Below are 16778 nucleotides of genomic sequence, written 5' to 3'. Positions count from 1 at the left end.
TGATGGCTCGGAGCCTGGAGCCTGTTTCCGATTCTGTGTCTCCCTCTCTCTCTGCCCCTCCCCCGTTCATGCTCTGTCTCTCTCTGTCCCAAAAATAAATTAAAAACGTTGAAAAAAAAAATTAAAAAAAAAAAAATCAAACATTACATATCAGCAGCCACTAATCATTATTCAGAGAAACCAGAGATGAATACAAAGAGATAAAGAACAAGTGAAAGTCAAGCAAAGAGCACTGGACACTGAGAAATGGGAAAAGAAAATGAACCTGAAGTGTCTTGTAATCAGATCATCTTGTCCTAAAAAACAAACAAACAAACAAACATACTTGGAGGAAAATATGTTCATAAGGAAGAGAATATAGATTATAGAGGAACTTAGTGACCAATAGGAATTTAGACATATGTTTAAGCTATATTATATCCTTCATGGTTAAGAGGCTTATGAAATAATGAGATTTATATTTATGGCTACAAACGAGCCATGACCAGTATGGACTTCAGAGAGGTGATCATGAATTAAGTTGGGTTCCATGACAGACGCAGACTTCATTAAAGCAGAAACAGGGAAGATGAAACAGCAAGAACTCAGTGCTTCCAAGGGAACACAAGTGGCCAAGGTCAGGCTGTCACAAGTTACAAAGTCAACAGAGGAAGCTGAGGCATCAAGTTTATGTTTAAAGAGTTAAGCAGGGGCGCCTGGGTGGCTCAGTCAGTTAAGCGTCCGACTTCGGCTCAGGTCATGATCTCACAGTCCATGAGTTCAAGCCCCGCGCCAGGCTCTGTGCTGACAGCTCAGAGCCTGGAGCCTGCTTCGGATTCTGTGTCTTCCTCTCTCTCTGCCTCTCCCCTGCTCATGCTCTGTCTCTCTCTGTCTCAAAAATAAATAAAAACATTTAAAAAAAATAAATAAAAAATAAAGAGTTAAGCAGCAAAAATAAAAAGGTACATGTGTGATAAGGCCAAACACAGAAAAGCGGAAAGAAGGAATTGAGCTAAATACCATCTACTCCTGATCATCCCACCTTAAGTCTTAAGATAACATCGAAATTGCACATAGCAATAAACAGCTTTGTAAAACTATCTGTATAAAAGTTTTATACAATAATTTTGATCACGATATTGTTACTCTTTTCTATTAACAGTGCTTGGGATGGCACACACAACAGGAAAAAAGAGGAGCAGGAGAAAAGCAAGCATTTCTTTCAAGTTATGTACTCCACTGATTAATACCAGCTCTGTAACTATACAATCTGCACACCTAATGTACTCTAAATTTGGCTACACACAGAGAAGTGCTATATGTTTGTGGTGAAAGCAGGGCTATGATACCAGACAACCCTGGGTTCCAATCATGGCTCCACCACTTACTAGTCCTTGGAAAACATTATTTTTTATCTTGCTAAGCCTCAGTTTTGTTATCTCTAAAAAAAAAAAAAAGTGATAATACATCTTTCTTTACAGAGTTGTAATAATTAAGTCAGATAATATATAGTGCCTGTCATACTGTAAGTACTCAATAAATGACAGCTATTGCGATGTATTCCCTACACTTAAGTAAAGCATTTTCTTATGCACACCACTTTTTAAAATTATTATTTAATCATGACTGAGGTTTCATTTACTGTAAGTACAGTGCACTATATATACTGTAATTTGGGGAGAAATGCACAACTGGAAAAGGGATTATCAGTTTCACAGTATCGAGCTGATTTATTTTAAGTAACTCATTTAAAACTTTGCAAAGTTTCAAAGACATCTTAATAGTGCAGAAGTGGCCAAAGAACACTTAAGGAGTACTGTTCCCATTAGATAACCTGAGGCAGACAAAAAGGGGACAGGCAGGTTGAAAAACAGTTGGTGAACAGAGTAATAACACCTTTAATGTTATCCTAAGGTTTTCCCCAACTTATTGAGCTTATAAAACTTTTCTTCGTGTAACATCTACTAACCATCCGTGCAACTAATGTTCAACAGTAGTCTTTTGGCAAATGCAGTTTTATCATACATTTTTAAAATGTATTTTATTTTCAAAATTCACAAAACCAGAAGGTTCCTCTAAAGAGTGGATGAAAGCACTAGCTGACTATAAGAATACAGCCCAGTGCTGGATGCATTTTTAGGGACACACAGGTATTCATCCCAGTGTTATCAACTGACCATATAGAACTGGCAAGGGGAGGAGATGTAATAAAATACATGAAATTTACTAGTTTAACAGGTTAAGTGAAACTTCGTTAATCCAAAAATTCAATTAAATGAGAAATTCAAGAGTATTTACTGTGCACCTGCTATGTGCCAACAACTGAGATATACACTGAGCTAGACAGAAATAAAGAGTAAAAGCCTGTAAGATCTGAAAAATTCTGACAAAGCACAGTAACTGGGTTTACTACTGGTGCCCAATCACAGTTTGCTTTTTTTTTTAAGTGCCCAACTTAACGCTTTTTGGTTTCTGACTCCCTTCTATTGTCAAAGAAGCAAAGCCACTTACAAAGCCACAACCTTCTGTAGAAGCAAAAATGGAAATATTGTTGAATTTACTAAATTTTACTCATTTAAAATTAGCTCTGACATTCTCCTAAAGCCTCATAGGTCAAAAGAGGGGCATTCTCACTAATTTTTGCTCAAAGGTTTACTGAGTCACCTATTATGTGACAGCCAGAGTAATTGTTCTCCTATTCAACTCCTTGCACATAATTAAAATCTTAAAGGTCTGCTCATTACACAGCAAAGTCTAAGTAACCAACAAACTCATCAACAAGTATACAGCAAGATCTTGACATCACAGGCTGCCAGCTTTGCTGCACATGATGCTCCGAGATGGCCAATTCTAGTATTGAGGCTTGTCAAAGTATCATGGGAAATACCATTCACATGTTTTTTAGAAATTGCTTCATTTGAGGCCATTTTATGGCTAGAGTTATGTCTGTCACAGTATTACCCCAAATTTCGGTGAAATACACACACAAAGCACTTGTGAAGAAACAAATATGCTTATAGAATAGTGTACTAGGTACTCTAGCTTAGGTACTATCTGGTATTTATCTGTCCCAACTGCTCTTGTTGTCAAAAATTTAGTAATACTTTCCCCACCACCACCAGTAAGTAATTTTAACAGTTTTTTTTGTTCATTAAAATTATATTATTAAATACCCCCCCTTCATTTTGAGAAAGGATAATATGATAAAGGTAGACAAGGAATCTGAAGTTTAAACTTTTCTTCTGAGGCTCCTCAAGTAGTCTTAAGTAATGTTCTTTTACGTGGGAAAATCATGATTACAGAAGAGCTTAATTTCAAAGGTCCTGCTAATAAAATCAAACTACAGTGGAACTTCTCTATAACCTTTCCTATTAGTGAAATTAAGTATAAGGCTGGTCTTTTTCTGGATCTGACCCAAAGAGTTTTAACTAATGTGGCACCATTAGGATCTCATTATGAAGGGGCTGGGCTCTAAGCACAGTATCATAACATGCTTCTAACACAGCTACTGCCCTAAGAACATCCTCTGGTTCTGGGCCCCTGGGTGGCTCAGTCAGTTAAGCGTCTGACTCCCGATTTCAGCTCAGGTCATGATCTCATGGTTTGTAAGACTGAACCCTGCATTGGGCTCTGTGCTGACAGTGTGGAGCCTGCTTGGGATTCCTTCTCTTCCTCTCTCTCTGCCCCTCCTCCCCTGCTTATTCTCTCTCTCTCTAAAAATAAAGAAATAAACTTAAAAAAAAATAACATCCTGTGGTTCTTTGGAAAAGTGAGATACTGCCTTAAGACTCACTTCATCTAAGAAAACCTCTTGGGTTTAGCTAATAATTTTTGTTCATAATAATGAACAAAATTAAACTATACCCATAAACCTAAGTATCTAAATATTCTAAATTCATGGCCTCCTCTCTGTAAATTTATAGAGATTTTAAATTTTCAGCGATTTATCTCTATTTTTGCAGTTCAACATCTTATCTTTCTTAGAGTACACAAAAGATAATTCCTATACCCTAATATAATACCTGCTGCATGCTAAGGTGTAAAAACAGGCAATTCAAAAATACTTAAGATTACTATATAAGCTGCCTAAATGTATGTGTTTTCATTTGGGGAATTGAAAAAATATATATCGATCTAAAACATATGAATTAGCGTGATGGCACAAAACTTCCAACACGGTGATGTAAAAGTAGCACTGTGAGAACTCACATTCCTCAAACAGGAGGCTCAGACTTGGTGTTAACCATAGAAGAGTGTTTCTCACAAACAGCAGTAGCTGCCTGTGGGATTTCAGCATGACAAATGCATAGCTGACTCATGGGATCAATTATAAAGAAGCAATACTTGTGGCATTAAAAAAAATTATCCTCTGTTTTTATCACCTATTAATGCATGTTAAGAAGTCAGATGAGTCCCTCTGACCAAACGTTTCATTACCAAATCAATACCCAAAGCTCTCCCTCCCTTCCTCAAACCTACATGTGAATTCCTTACCACAGATGTCTGTTCCCAATAACCCCTTTCATAATCTCTCATTAAATTCAACTACAAAAACATCTCTCAAAAACTCTTCGAGTATTAGTTAAAGCTGAATTGTCAAGCTCTAATTTCTGACTATAAAAACGGGCGGTCCAATATTTTGCCTTAAATGAATTGTTGGTCTTGTTTAAAAATTAAAAAAAAAAAAAAAATCACAACAAAATTGGAAGAACAAGCTGGTCGTAACTTACCCTCCCTCCCTCAAGCAGACTATCACACCCTCTAAAACACCAGTTTTCCCTGAACAGAAGCAGCAAGAATTCCCATTTTTAAAGCAATTCTCTAGGATGTGCTATCAAAGCACAAGCAGCATTTGCGATACTTACTGAATGTTTCTCCTGCTGGCCCATAACTCCATGGTTAGCTGGGACTGCTAGTGGTTTCATAATGAAGAAACATATGCTGAACTGAATTTACACATCATGTACCAATCTCTCATGGATGGCAAGTCACTCTCTACAGCATTAAATTAAAAAAGAAAAAGGAAAAAAAAAAAAAAAAAAAAAAGAAGAGGGAGGAGGAAACGAAGCTGCAGCTTAAAGTGTCACTACTGGTAAAGCTTAAAAAACCCCTCACACTTGTAGACCAGAAAAGGAATCCGAACAACGGTGTTCGTCTCCATTTTTATAACATTGAAACTCTAACCATCTTAGGCTATGACAAGACTGAGGAAACCTTATACAGCTCTCAGTCTTCCAAGAGAACAAGATCATTTCTGAGATTGAAGAACAAGAGGCAAAAGAAGAAAAAAAAAAAAAAGCTAAAATGGCTGACTGCACACAGACTCTCCTCAAAAAGGCTTAATACAGAATTATATTAGTCAGGGTGCTAGAAGAACCAGTCTCTAGCATTCAGCCAAGCATTGTTAATACTCTTGTTTCATTTGCAACCACACATACGGACCCCTCCAACCAAGAAAAAAGAAAAAAGAAAAAGAAAGAAAGAAAAAAATCAGGGCAGAGCATGTGAATCGGGACCTCCTCCCTAGCTGCTAATGATGCTGACAGAGTGGTGACCAGTGATCTCTGTCCCACTCCACTAACCAAGTTTGCACAATTAATCTTAGCAGCATGACACTGATGGACATTTAATTTAATGATGTCTGTCCCTCACACTCAACACAAGCATGACTGCTAGCAAAAGAGTCACTAACAGAAACACAGCACATGCACACACACAATCTCGAGAATCATGAGTCTGAATGCAATACACCAATATAATTACATTATTGTGCTTACTTTGGAGGACCATGGCTGCAGGCAGTTGGCATAGCAACGCACAAGGAAAGCCATTTCCTGGGTAGAGAGAAAGCTTCCTTTTCTAAATAAAAAATTCCTCTTAGGAAACAAACGGCATTGCTGCTTCCTGCAGAAAGCAAGACACTGTAGTCTGTCTCTTAACCTGCAAGGCTCACACTCAATGCAGTTCTAGTGATGTAAGTGGATTTCTCTCTCACCCTCCCTCTCTCTACATACACTGAAATATTCAGCTCAAATGGTACACACATTCCTTAAGACTCGCCCCCTCCTCTACTTAACCATTTCACTCATTAAGGTAGCGATGGACAATTCAGATAAAGTAGCAAGCTCTTGCCTGTATTATATCAGCAGCTGTAGGTTAAGCAAGTCTCAGAGGGATGGAATCCATTGATTGCTGACTCCAAATAATATCACTGAAGACAGGGTGGGAAAACGGAGCAAGGACTTACTTGAACAGCTTTGAACTAAAATATGATTTTTCACCAATCTGAAGATAAGAGAATGGATGTGACCTCCTTCCCACCCTGAAATATCACTGTGCTACAGGAAGCATTTATCAAAAATTTACAAAATGCACATTTAACAAGGTTTGTGTAAATTTAGAAGATGTGATTTTCACAAACACCTATACACACACGCGCGCGCGCACGCACATGGCACATTGCAAATAATATCAAAATAAACACACTCACGATTTAAAAAAAAATAAAAGAATTCAAACTTTCAGAGGTAGAGAGTTTAAATTTAATGAGGATATGTTATTCTACCATAAACCTTAATTTCACCTGGGTTAGCAATTTATTTAAAAGACAGCATTATAGTTGACAAAGAATAAGGACATTTTAAATCTGAAGCACTGGTCAATTTCCCATAGTCAATCTGTCCATAACTGGTAAACCTAACAGAAAACAGAGATGGAAAATCTAGCAACTTCAATTAATTGACTTTGGAATTGTCAGTGCTTACTAACTTGTGTTTCTTGTCTCCTTAACACTGCACCTATACTACTCTCTTTTATTTTTCCCCCTCATTATCTAAAAGCAACCATTCCCTCCACATGACTATTCTTCCCGCCCATCTTCAGTATACCCTTTTCATAGACTTCTTATATTATTCATTACCCTTCCCCCCTCCCCCGCATATATTCAATCTCTCCCCCATAACCAGCCAGTCTCTACACTGGCTTTTAAATATGTTCAGATCTCTCACATCTCTAAAACAACACAAAGAACAGAAAGCTTCTTTAGATCCTACATTTCCCCATGGCTGCAGTCTAACATCTTCATACCCAACACTTCACAACTAAAATCTCTCAAGAGTTAACCTATTTTGGCTTCCATCATTTCTTCATCTCATGCACTTTTTCAATGAAGGGCCATCATGGTCCCATTATATAATTTATACATCTATGTGTTCTCCTTAACATCTTTCTCCATGTCCAGTCCATCACAATATTCCGTTAATTAAATTCTCTACTCTTTCTCAAATTCAGACTTCTCTTCATTTCTGCCCACTCATTACTTCTGCCTTAAAAATTGCAAAAGTCTCTGTATTAAGGACTGTCTGGATTCAATTTTAATCTCACCCACCCTATCCATTTAACATACTCCTCCTGAGATCTTTTAAAAACTAAAATCCAGTCACTTCAACCTAATCTATTGAGTCCTTTTTTTTCAATTAAAACACATCAATGGCTTCCCACTGCTCTCAGCACACACACACTAAAACTCTTATTACAAGATGTCTATGTTTTTAACAGTTATCTATGCAAGATTTCTATGTTTTTAACAGTTATGCCATGCTCATGCCTTCCAGATCACCTGGGCTGCTCTTGTTTCCTGGAAGAGCAAAGGGGCCTTTCTACACATTATTTCCTCTGCCTAGAGCATTCCTTCACCCTCCCTTCCCTGACTGATTCTTAGTCCACTCCTAAAAAATACTGCTAAAATTCCTTCAAAGTCATCATGGTACTGTGCATCATTTCCCTATGTTTATTACCATTCTAATTTTACATTTAATCCTGAAATTATTTAAGTAGTTAGTGTCCACTTCCCCTGAGACACTCTCATCTCTATGATGGCTGGCACCATGTTTGCTTGTGTCCCTGTACTCGCAGTACCTAGCACGGTACACATCATAGGCTCTCACTTTTTTTGAATGAATAAACTCTTCGGTGACTAGGAATGGACATTAGAAAGACCATAATGATCTTGTAACTAATTCTTATCAAAATTCCTTCTACATAAACAAATGAATGATTTATAAAAGTAAATGTCACAGGGGCACCTGCGTGGCTCAGTCAGTTGAGTGTCTGATTCTTGTTTTCAGTTCAGGTCATGATCTTGCGGTTCTTGAGATTGAGCCCCTTGTCTAGCCCTGTGCTGACAGTGTGGAACCTGCTTGGGATTCTCTCTCTCCCTCACTGTCTGTCTCTCTGTTGCTGGTGCGCTTGCTCTCTCTCTCTCTCTCTTAAAATAAGTAAATAAACATACATTAAAAAGTGGATAAATAAAAATAAATGGCACTGATCTTTGACAAAGGAGCAAGAACAATAGAATACAGAAAAGACAGTCTCTTCAACAAAGGGTGCTGGGACAATTGGACTTCCACATGCAATAAATAAATCTACACAAAGACTTTATACCCTTTACAAAAATTAATTCAAAATTATCACAGACTTAAATACAAAAGGCAAAATTATAAAACTCCTACAAAATAACAGGAGAAAATCTAGATAACCTTGGGTATGGTGACATCTTTTTAGATGTAACACCAAAACACAATCCATGAAAGAAATAATTGCTAAGCTGGAATTCATTAAAATGAAGAACCTCTGCTCCATAAAAGACAACGTTAGAAGACAAGCCATGGATAGAGAGTAAATATTTGCTAAAGATGCATCTGATAAAGAACTCTTATTCAAAATATACAAAGAACTCTTAAAACTCAAGAATGAGACAAAACTTGATGAGTGGGCCGACGACCCATTAATAGCCACCTAATCAAAGAAGATACACAAATGGAAAATTGAGCACATGAAAAGACGTCCACAGCTTCTGTCATCAGGGAAATGCCAATTAAAACAGTGAGATACCACCACCTGCTTCTCAAAATGGTCAGAATTCACAACACGGACGACAAACACCGGATGCTGGTGAGGATGTGCAGCAATGGGAACTTCACTTGTTGGTAATAGGAAAGCACAATTGTACAGCCACTTTGGAAGATAGTGTGGTGGTTTCTTACAAAACTAAACATACTCATCACGTGATCCAGCAATCACACTCCTTGATATTTACTTATCCCTACACAAAAACCCACACGGATGTTTAAAGCAGCTTTATTCATAATTGCCAAAAACTTGGAAGCAACCAAGATCAATTTCAGTAGGTAAATGGATAAATAAATGGTAGTACTTCAAGACAATGGAGTATTACTAGGCACTAAGAAGAAATGAGCTATCCAACCATGTAAAAACATAGAGGAAACTTAAATGCATATTACTAAGTGAAGGAAGCCCATCTGAAAAGGCCAAATACTGTATGATTCCAACTATATGGCATCCTAGAAAAGGTAAAACTATGGAGGCAATAAAAAGATCGGTGGTTGCCAGGGGTAATGAATAGGTAGAGCACAGTTGATTAGTAGAACAAAGAAAAGTACTCTATATGATATTATGACGATGGATATATGTCATTATACATTTGTCCAAACCAAATGACTACACAACACCAAGAATGAACCCTAAAGTAAACTATGGACTTCAGGTAAATGTGATGTGTCAATGGAGGGTCATCCTGGGTTAAAAAAAAAAAAGTACCATTCTGGTGAGTGATGTTAATAATGACAGAGGCCAAGTATATATGGGAGCATGAAATATATAAGAAATCTTTGTACCTTTCTTGCAATTTTGTTGTAATCTAAAGCTGCTATAAAAAAAAATAAATAAAGTCTTAAAAAAAAAAGTACATGGTATCAAAAGGTGGAAACAATCCAGGTCAAGTGTCCATCTATAAAAGAATGTATAAACAAAATGTAGCATATACATACAATGGGATATCACTCGGTCTTCAAAAGAAATAAAATTCTGTTATTATAAGCTGCAAAAATAAACCTAGAAGACACCATGCTAAGAGAAATAATCCAGTCACAAAAACACAAATACCGTAGGATTCCACTTATATGAAGTTCCTAGACTAGTAGTTAAATTCATGGAAAGGAGAATGGTGGTTGCCAGGCGCTGGGGAAGGGGGTTAATAAGCAGTTATTGTTTAATGAGCATGGAGTTTCAGCTTGGGAGAATGAAAAAACCGGGGAGATGGGTGGTGGCAATGGTCGCATGACATTGTAAATATGACTAATGCCACTGAACCATATATAAAAATGACTAAAATGATCAATTTAAATGTTATGTATATTTTACCACCACCCCCCACACACACACACACAGTTAATGACAGCCCAAGAACTAACCATCTATCTAGCCCATGTCCCACATGTCCATGTGACAAAAACTCTCCTCCAAATTTAAGTCAAATTACTCCTGTGCTGGTAATGTCTGACCTTATATGTGAAGGTTCGCCATTGCTTGCCTCTCTCTGGAGAAATGTGTCACTTCTCTCAAGCAGGAATCTAAATGGGAGAACCTGATAGGTGATATCAGAAAATCACACATCCTCAGGCACTGTTGCTTTTCTGTGCTGAGACTTGGTGTGATTTCTCTCACAATCTGGCTCCATGCCTACAACCTACATATCCTAAAACTCATGACTGGAACACTGAAATTTTACTATTCCTACTACTTTGTACATTGAAACACAATTATGCCAGGTTATAATATGCCAAACACTGCTTAAGAAATAAGATATAAACTGAAGATTTAAGAGAATCCCATATTTTATACAAACAAGAATAAATCACACTTACCTTGAAGTAGCCTGAATTTGAGTTTTATTTGCTCTATTCTTTAACCATCTAGATTTAGCAAAGAGCATTAAATAGATCCAGCTAGAAAAAGGACCATGTAACAACTTTCTGTCCTGGGCCAAAGGCATCTAATGACTTCTAAATTATCGGAAACGATGATCCCAAAGACAGAGATTATATACATAGTTCAGGAAACTGCTTAATGTAAGGCCTGTCCATGCTAAATTTAATACCATAATATTCATTCCTACTTTTTACATTAAAGTGTTTGCTTTGTAATTACTTAGAAACTGAGAGAAATGACCTGTTCTTCTCAGTAACTATTCATCGCATTTAGGATTACTATGTTTATTTATTTATAGAATCTATACTGTTTATCCACAGATCTTAATGTACTTTACAAATACTCTAATTGAGCTTGTTCAAAACTTAAGGAAAGCATTACAATAACTTATTCATCTTTCATAGAAAAATAGAGTATATAAAATTATAGATTTGGTGGTTTGGAAAAATACAAAATAGAACTTCAGGATTCTAATACCACTTACTTCATTTATCTACTATATATTGATTTCTTCCCTATTTCCCTCACCTGAGAGGAAAAACTATAGAGGCTTGGAGAGAATCTGTGGGAGAGGGTAGAGGATTCACTCTGTGATATCTAGAAACAAGAAATCTTACAAATTTGATATGTAGTATCTTAACATTCACCAAAGAAATGACATTTTAAAATATTGTTTTCCTTATGGATATACAAACCAATAAAGCACTACGACAAAGTAAAATAAAGTTATTGTAGGAGGTATGGTCAGAGGTTTTTCTTCTCCTAAACCCAATATGTGCCCCCCATTAGTACTCTGATTTCAAAGGAAAAGTTGATTATCTGACAGACTTTTTAAAACATTTATTCATTTTTTGAGAGAGAGAGACAGAGTGTGAGGGGCGGAGGGGCAGAGAGAGGGAGACACAGAATCAGAAGCAAGCTCCAGGCTCTGAGCTGTCAGCACAGAGCCCAATATGGGGCTCAAACCCACGGACCCCAAGATGATGGCCTGAGCCAAAGCCAGGACCTTAACCGACTGAGCCACCCAGGCACCCCTCTGACAGATTCTTTATACCATAACTCAATCCTACATTTCACATAATCGCTTCAATACCTGCGTTTACCTTAGACAAGACTTCCACATGCATCCTCCCCAAAGCTTTAATAGACAATTTTATTTTTTCTACTTTGACCAAATAAAAATGGTACTTCAAGTTCATTATTAAAAATAATTTAAGGGGCACCTGGGTGGCTCAATCGGTTGAGTGTCCCACTCTTGGTTTTGGCTCAGGTCATGATTTCATGGTTTGTGAGCTCAAGCCCTGTGTCAAGCTCTGCGCTGACAGCATAGAATCTAGTTGGGATTTTCTCTCCCTCTCTCTTTCTGCCCCTCCACTGCTCACTTGCTTGCTCTCTCTCTCTCTCTCAAATAAACATTTAAAAAATTAATAAAAAATCAATATAATTTAATTATGAAATAAAGTAGAGATACCAACACAATGCCTGACACATAATAACTGCTGAATAAATACGAGTTGAATTTAAATGTAGGCTTTACAAATACTGGGAACCTGTTACTTCAGTTAGCATTTAGTATCAGAAAAACATAGTTGAGAGTCCAAAAATTTCACCCAGATATATCGCAAAGATATGTTCCAAAGACACCTTTAGACTCTTTTTTCTTCTCGTGTTTTTTTTTTTTTAAGTTTTTATTTTAATCACCTGGTGCACATCATGACAAATGCACTCTTTAATCGTCATCACCTATTTCACCCACGCACCCTCACCCACCTTCTCTCCGGTAACCATCAGTTTGTTCTCTATAGTTAAGACTCTGTTTCTTGGTTGGTCTCTCTTCCCCTCCCTCCCTTTCTCCCTCTCCCTCTCCCTCTCCCTCTCCCTCTCTCTCTCTCTCTCTCTCTCTCTCTCCTTCCTGTTGTTCATTTGTTTTGTTTCTTAAATTCCATATATGAGTGAAATCATATGGTATTTGTCTCTGAGTGACTTGTTTTACTTAGCATTATACTCTAATTCCATCCATGTCATTGCAAATGGAAAGATTTTATTCTTTTTTATGGCTGAATAACATTCCATTGTGTATATATACTACTTTTTTATTTCTCTATTCACCAATCAATGGACACAGGATGCTTCTATATCTTGGCTAATTGTAAATAATGCTGCTATAAACACAGGGATGCATGTATCCTTCTAAATTGGTGTTTTGTATTCTCCGGGAAAATATCCAGCCATGCAATTGCTAGATCATAGAGTAGTTCTTTTTTAACTTTTTGAGAAGCCTCCATACTGTTTTACAGAGAGGTTGTATCAGTTTGTATTCCCACCAACAGTGCATGAGGGTTCCCCTTTCTCCACATTTTCATCAGTACCTGTTGTTTCTTTTGTTGTTGACTTTAGTCATTCTGCCTGGTATGAGGTGACATCTCACTGTAATTTTGATTTGCATTTCCCTGATGATAAGTGATGATGAGCATTTTTTCATTTGTTTCTTGGCCATATATGTGTCTTCTTTAGAAAAATGTCTGTTCGTGTCTTTTGCCCATTTTTTAGTTGGATTATTTGTTTTTTGGGTGTTGAGTTTTATACATTCTTTAAATATTTTGGATAATAACCCTTTACCAAATATGTCATTTACAAATATCTTCTCCCTTGCCTTTTCATTTTGTTGTGTCCTTCGCTGTGTAGAAGCTTTTAATCTTGATGAGGTCCCAATAGTTTATTTTTGCTTTTTGTTTCCCTTGCCTCAGAGGACCTATTTAGAAAAAGTTGCTATGGCCGATGGTAGAGAAATTACTGCCTGTGCTCTCTTCTAAGATTTTCATGGTTTCAGGTCTCACATTTAGGTCTTTAATCTGTTTTGAATTCATTTTTATGTATGATGTAGGTGTATGAAAATGGTCCAGTTTCTTTCTTTTGCATGTTGCTGTCCAGTTTTTCCAACACCATTTGTTGAAGACACTGTCTTTTTCCCATTGGATATTCTTTACTGCTCTGTCGAAAACTAATTGAACATGTAATTGTGGGTTTATTTCTGTGTTTTCTATTCTGTTCCATTCATCTATGTGTTTATTTTTGTGCCAGTACCACACTGTTCTGAGAACTACAGTTGTGATATAACTTCAGGTTCAGGATTGTGATGCCACCAGCTTTGCTTTTCTTTTTCAAGACTGCTTTGGCTATTTGGGGTCTTCTGTGGTTCCATACAAATTTTAGGATTTTTGTTCTAGTTCTGTGAAAAATGCTGTTGATACTTTGAGAGGAAATGCACTGAATGTGTAGGCTGCTTTGGGTAGTACAGATGTCTTAACAGTATTTGTTCTTCCAATCCATGAGCATGGAATGTCTTTCCATTTCTTTGTGTCATCTTCAATTTCTTTCATCAGTGTTTTACAGTTTTCAGAGTACAATCTTTTTCAGAGTATAGTCTTTCACCTCTTTGGTTAAGTTTACTCCTAGATATCCTATTATTTTGGGTGCAATTTTAAATGCGGTTGTTTTCTTAATTTCTCTTTCTGCTGCTTCATTATTGGTGTATAGAAATACAATAGATTTCTGTAGATTGATTTTTTAAATGCAACTTTATTGAATTCATTTATCAGTTCTACCAGTTTTTTGGGTGGAGGCTTTCAGGTTATTTATATAGGATTTTTCTTTCTTTAACAAAAAAAGTTCCAGACTACAAACTGTTTGTTACCTTTGTTTCATAATTGGAAAAATAACATAATAACTTATGCATAATAAACAGGCTCAATATTTACATGGTATATGTTAGAAAAGAAAGATTAAAAGATGACATAAAAGGACACATGTAGAAAAACAAAATAAAGAAACCTGTAAGTCAACAAGAAATTTCAACATCAAGAAGGGGGGTTTTCGGGGACCTGAGTGGCTCAGCCGGTTAAGCATCTGATTCTTGATTTTGGCTCAGGTCATGATCCCAAGATTGTGAGATCAAGCTCCATTTTGGGCTCTGTGCTGACAGCCGGAGCTTGCTTGGGATTTCTCTCTCTCTCTCAAAATAAATAAACATTAAAAGAATAAGAAGAAGGAGAAGGAGAAGAAGGAGGGGGAGGGGGGGAGGAGGAGGAGAAGAAGAATGGGCTTTTTAGGGGTTCCTGGGTGGTTGAGTCAGTTAAGCATCTGACTTTTGATTTTGGCTCAGGTCATGGTCTTGGGGTTCATGAGATTGAGCCCCACATCAGGTTCTACATTGATGGCACAGAGCCTACTTGGAATTCTGTCTCTCCCCTTCTCTCCCACTCACACATGTTCTTTCTCTCTCAAAATAAATAAATAAACATTAAAAAAAAATGTTGCTTTTTTAAAATGCACTTATTTGAAAAATGATCTGACTGTAATTTTTTTTTCATTTTTTAATTTATTTTAGAGAGAGAGAGAGAGAGAGCGAGAGAGAGAGAGCGTGAGCAGGGGATAGGGGTAGAGAGAGAGAGAAAGAGAGACAGAATTCCAAGTAGGCTCCATGCCCAGCTTGGAGCCCAACACAGGCTCAATCCCATAACCGTGGGATCATGACCTGAGCTGAAATCAAGAGTTGTCCACTCAACCAACAGGGGCTCCCCCAAAATAATCTGACTTTAATAGCTGATTTAACAAAGCTTATTTCATTTCCTAGAATCTATTTTAAGAAATACCAGACTTCATCTTGAAATGCTCAGTTGTGGAGGTGAAGTCCTTACACACTGGTACTCAGTATGGGCTCGCTACTATAGTATTTCACAAAGCAACACTACAAACTAAATAGCAATTATTACCATGATTACAAATTTGGCATGTAAGATATTCCCTTATGATTAATATATTTAATTTTTTTTTTTTCAACGTTTATTTATTTTTGGGACAGAGAGAGACAGAGCATGAACGGGGGAGGGGCAGAGAGAGAGGGAGACACAGAATCGGAAACAGGCTCCAGGCTCTGAGCCATCAGCCCAGAGCCCGACGCGGGGCTCGAACTCACGGACCGTGAGATCGTGACCTGGCTGAAGTCGGACGCTTAACCGACTGCGCCACCCAGGCGCCCCTATGATTAATATATTTACACAAGCACAATGAATTGCTAATTTTCCCTCCATTTTTACTTAATAAAAAGAGTACTACTGAACACAAACTAGAATATAAGTTAGCTGCAGGCAGGGACCATACATTTCATTTATTTAACATTGTCAATGACAAATGATGCTTTATCTCTGGTACTTAACACACAGTAATTACTCAAAAAGAGAAATGAATGCATAAGTGATTCCACTGAAACTTTTTCAAAACTATCCTGTGAAGTATTATTACACCAGCTTTAAGATTACAAAACAGACACAGGATAATTGTATAACCATAAAAGACGTCCAATCTGTTTACTCTCAAAAGTAGGTGTTTTAGATAATTTGACAGGTGAAAAGAGTAGGCTAACACAAGAAAATTTAAATTTAACAGGGATACATATAAATACCTACATGTGTGCTATGAAAATGTCACTTGCACAAGTACAACATGAGGGATATCAGGCTGGAGAAACACTTCATAGGAGTGGGGGGAGGTGGGAAGGATATCTCTAAAATGGAGCTGGCTAAAGGTTCCATATGAGCCAATGCACAATGCCTTAAAACTCTGATAATCTCAGGTGATGTTATCTGGCATACAATGTCCAGAGCAAGGAAGACAGAAAGTTCCACTGTAATCTGCACTGTAAGGTATGTAGGACCTTATGTAGGTGGTAGCAATCAGTTCTAGACATCATAATTTAGGAGACATAATAATAAACTGTGTACTGAAAGAGCAGAAAACCTACTAAGGTGTTTAGGAAAGCTACAAGAAGTTAGGATTGGTTAACACAGAAAAGAGGCTTAATGGAGTAGGATCTCTTTAACTATCTGAAGTACAGTGATATGAAAGTGGAATATGAATATTCATTTGTGTTGCTTTAGAAGTAATCTAGAACCATGAACTAAAATTACAGAGAAGCAGATTTAGGCTAAACTTAAGGAAAAGTTTCTTCATTA

The 16778-nt window shown here is 37.1% G+C and overlaps 1 protein-coding gene across 12 annotated transcripts in view; it reads right to left on the bottom strand.

The window, feature by feature from the left end:
- RAPGEF2 (Rap guanine nucleotide exchange factor 2) overlaps positions 1-16778 on the bottom strand; it is a 254414-nt gene that overhangs the window by 84880 nt on the left and 152756 nt on the right. For 3 of the 12 annotated variants that reach the window (XM_049631261.1, XM_049631262.1, XM_049631263.1), the window contains exon 1: positions 4845-14070. The exons of the other annotated variants lie outside the window; for them this stretch is intronic. In XM_049631261.1, coding sequence (XP_049487218.1) covers positions 4845-4904 — 60 coding nt within the window. In that variant the 5' untranslated portion in view covers positions 4905-14070. Of the gene's footprint in view, positions 1-4844; positions 14071-16778 lie in introns of those variants that run through there. 12 annotated transcript variants of the gene reach the window in all.

This window comes from Panthera uncia, chromosome B1 (genome assembly GCF_023721935.1).
Source record: "Panthera uncia isolate 11264 chromosome B1, Puncia_PCG_1.0, whole genome shotgun sequence".
NCBI classification, from domain to species: Eukaryota; Metazoa; Chordata; class Mammalia; order Carnivora; family Felidae; genus Panthera; species Panthera uncia.
This window is presented reverse-complemented; position numbering and strand designations above follow the sequence as displayed.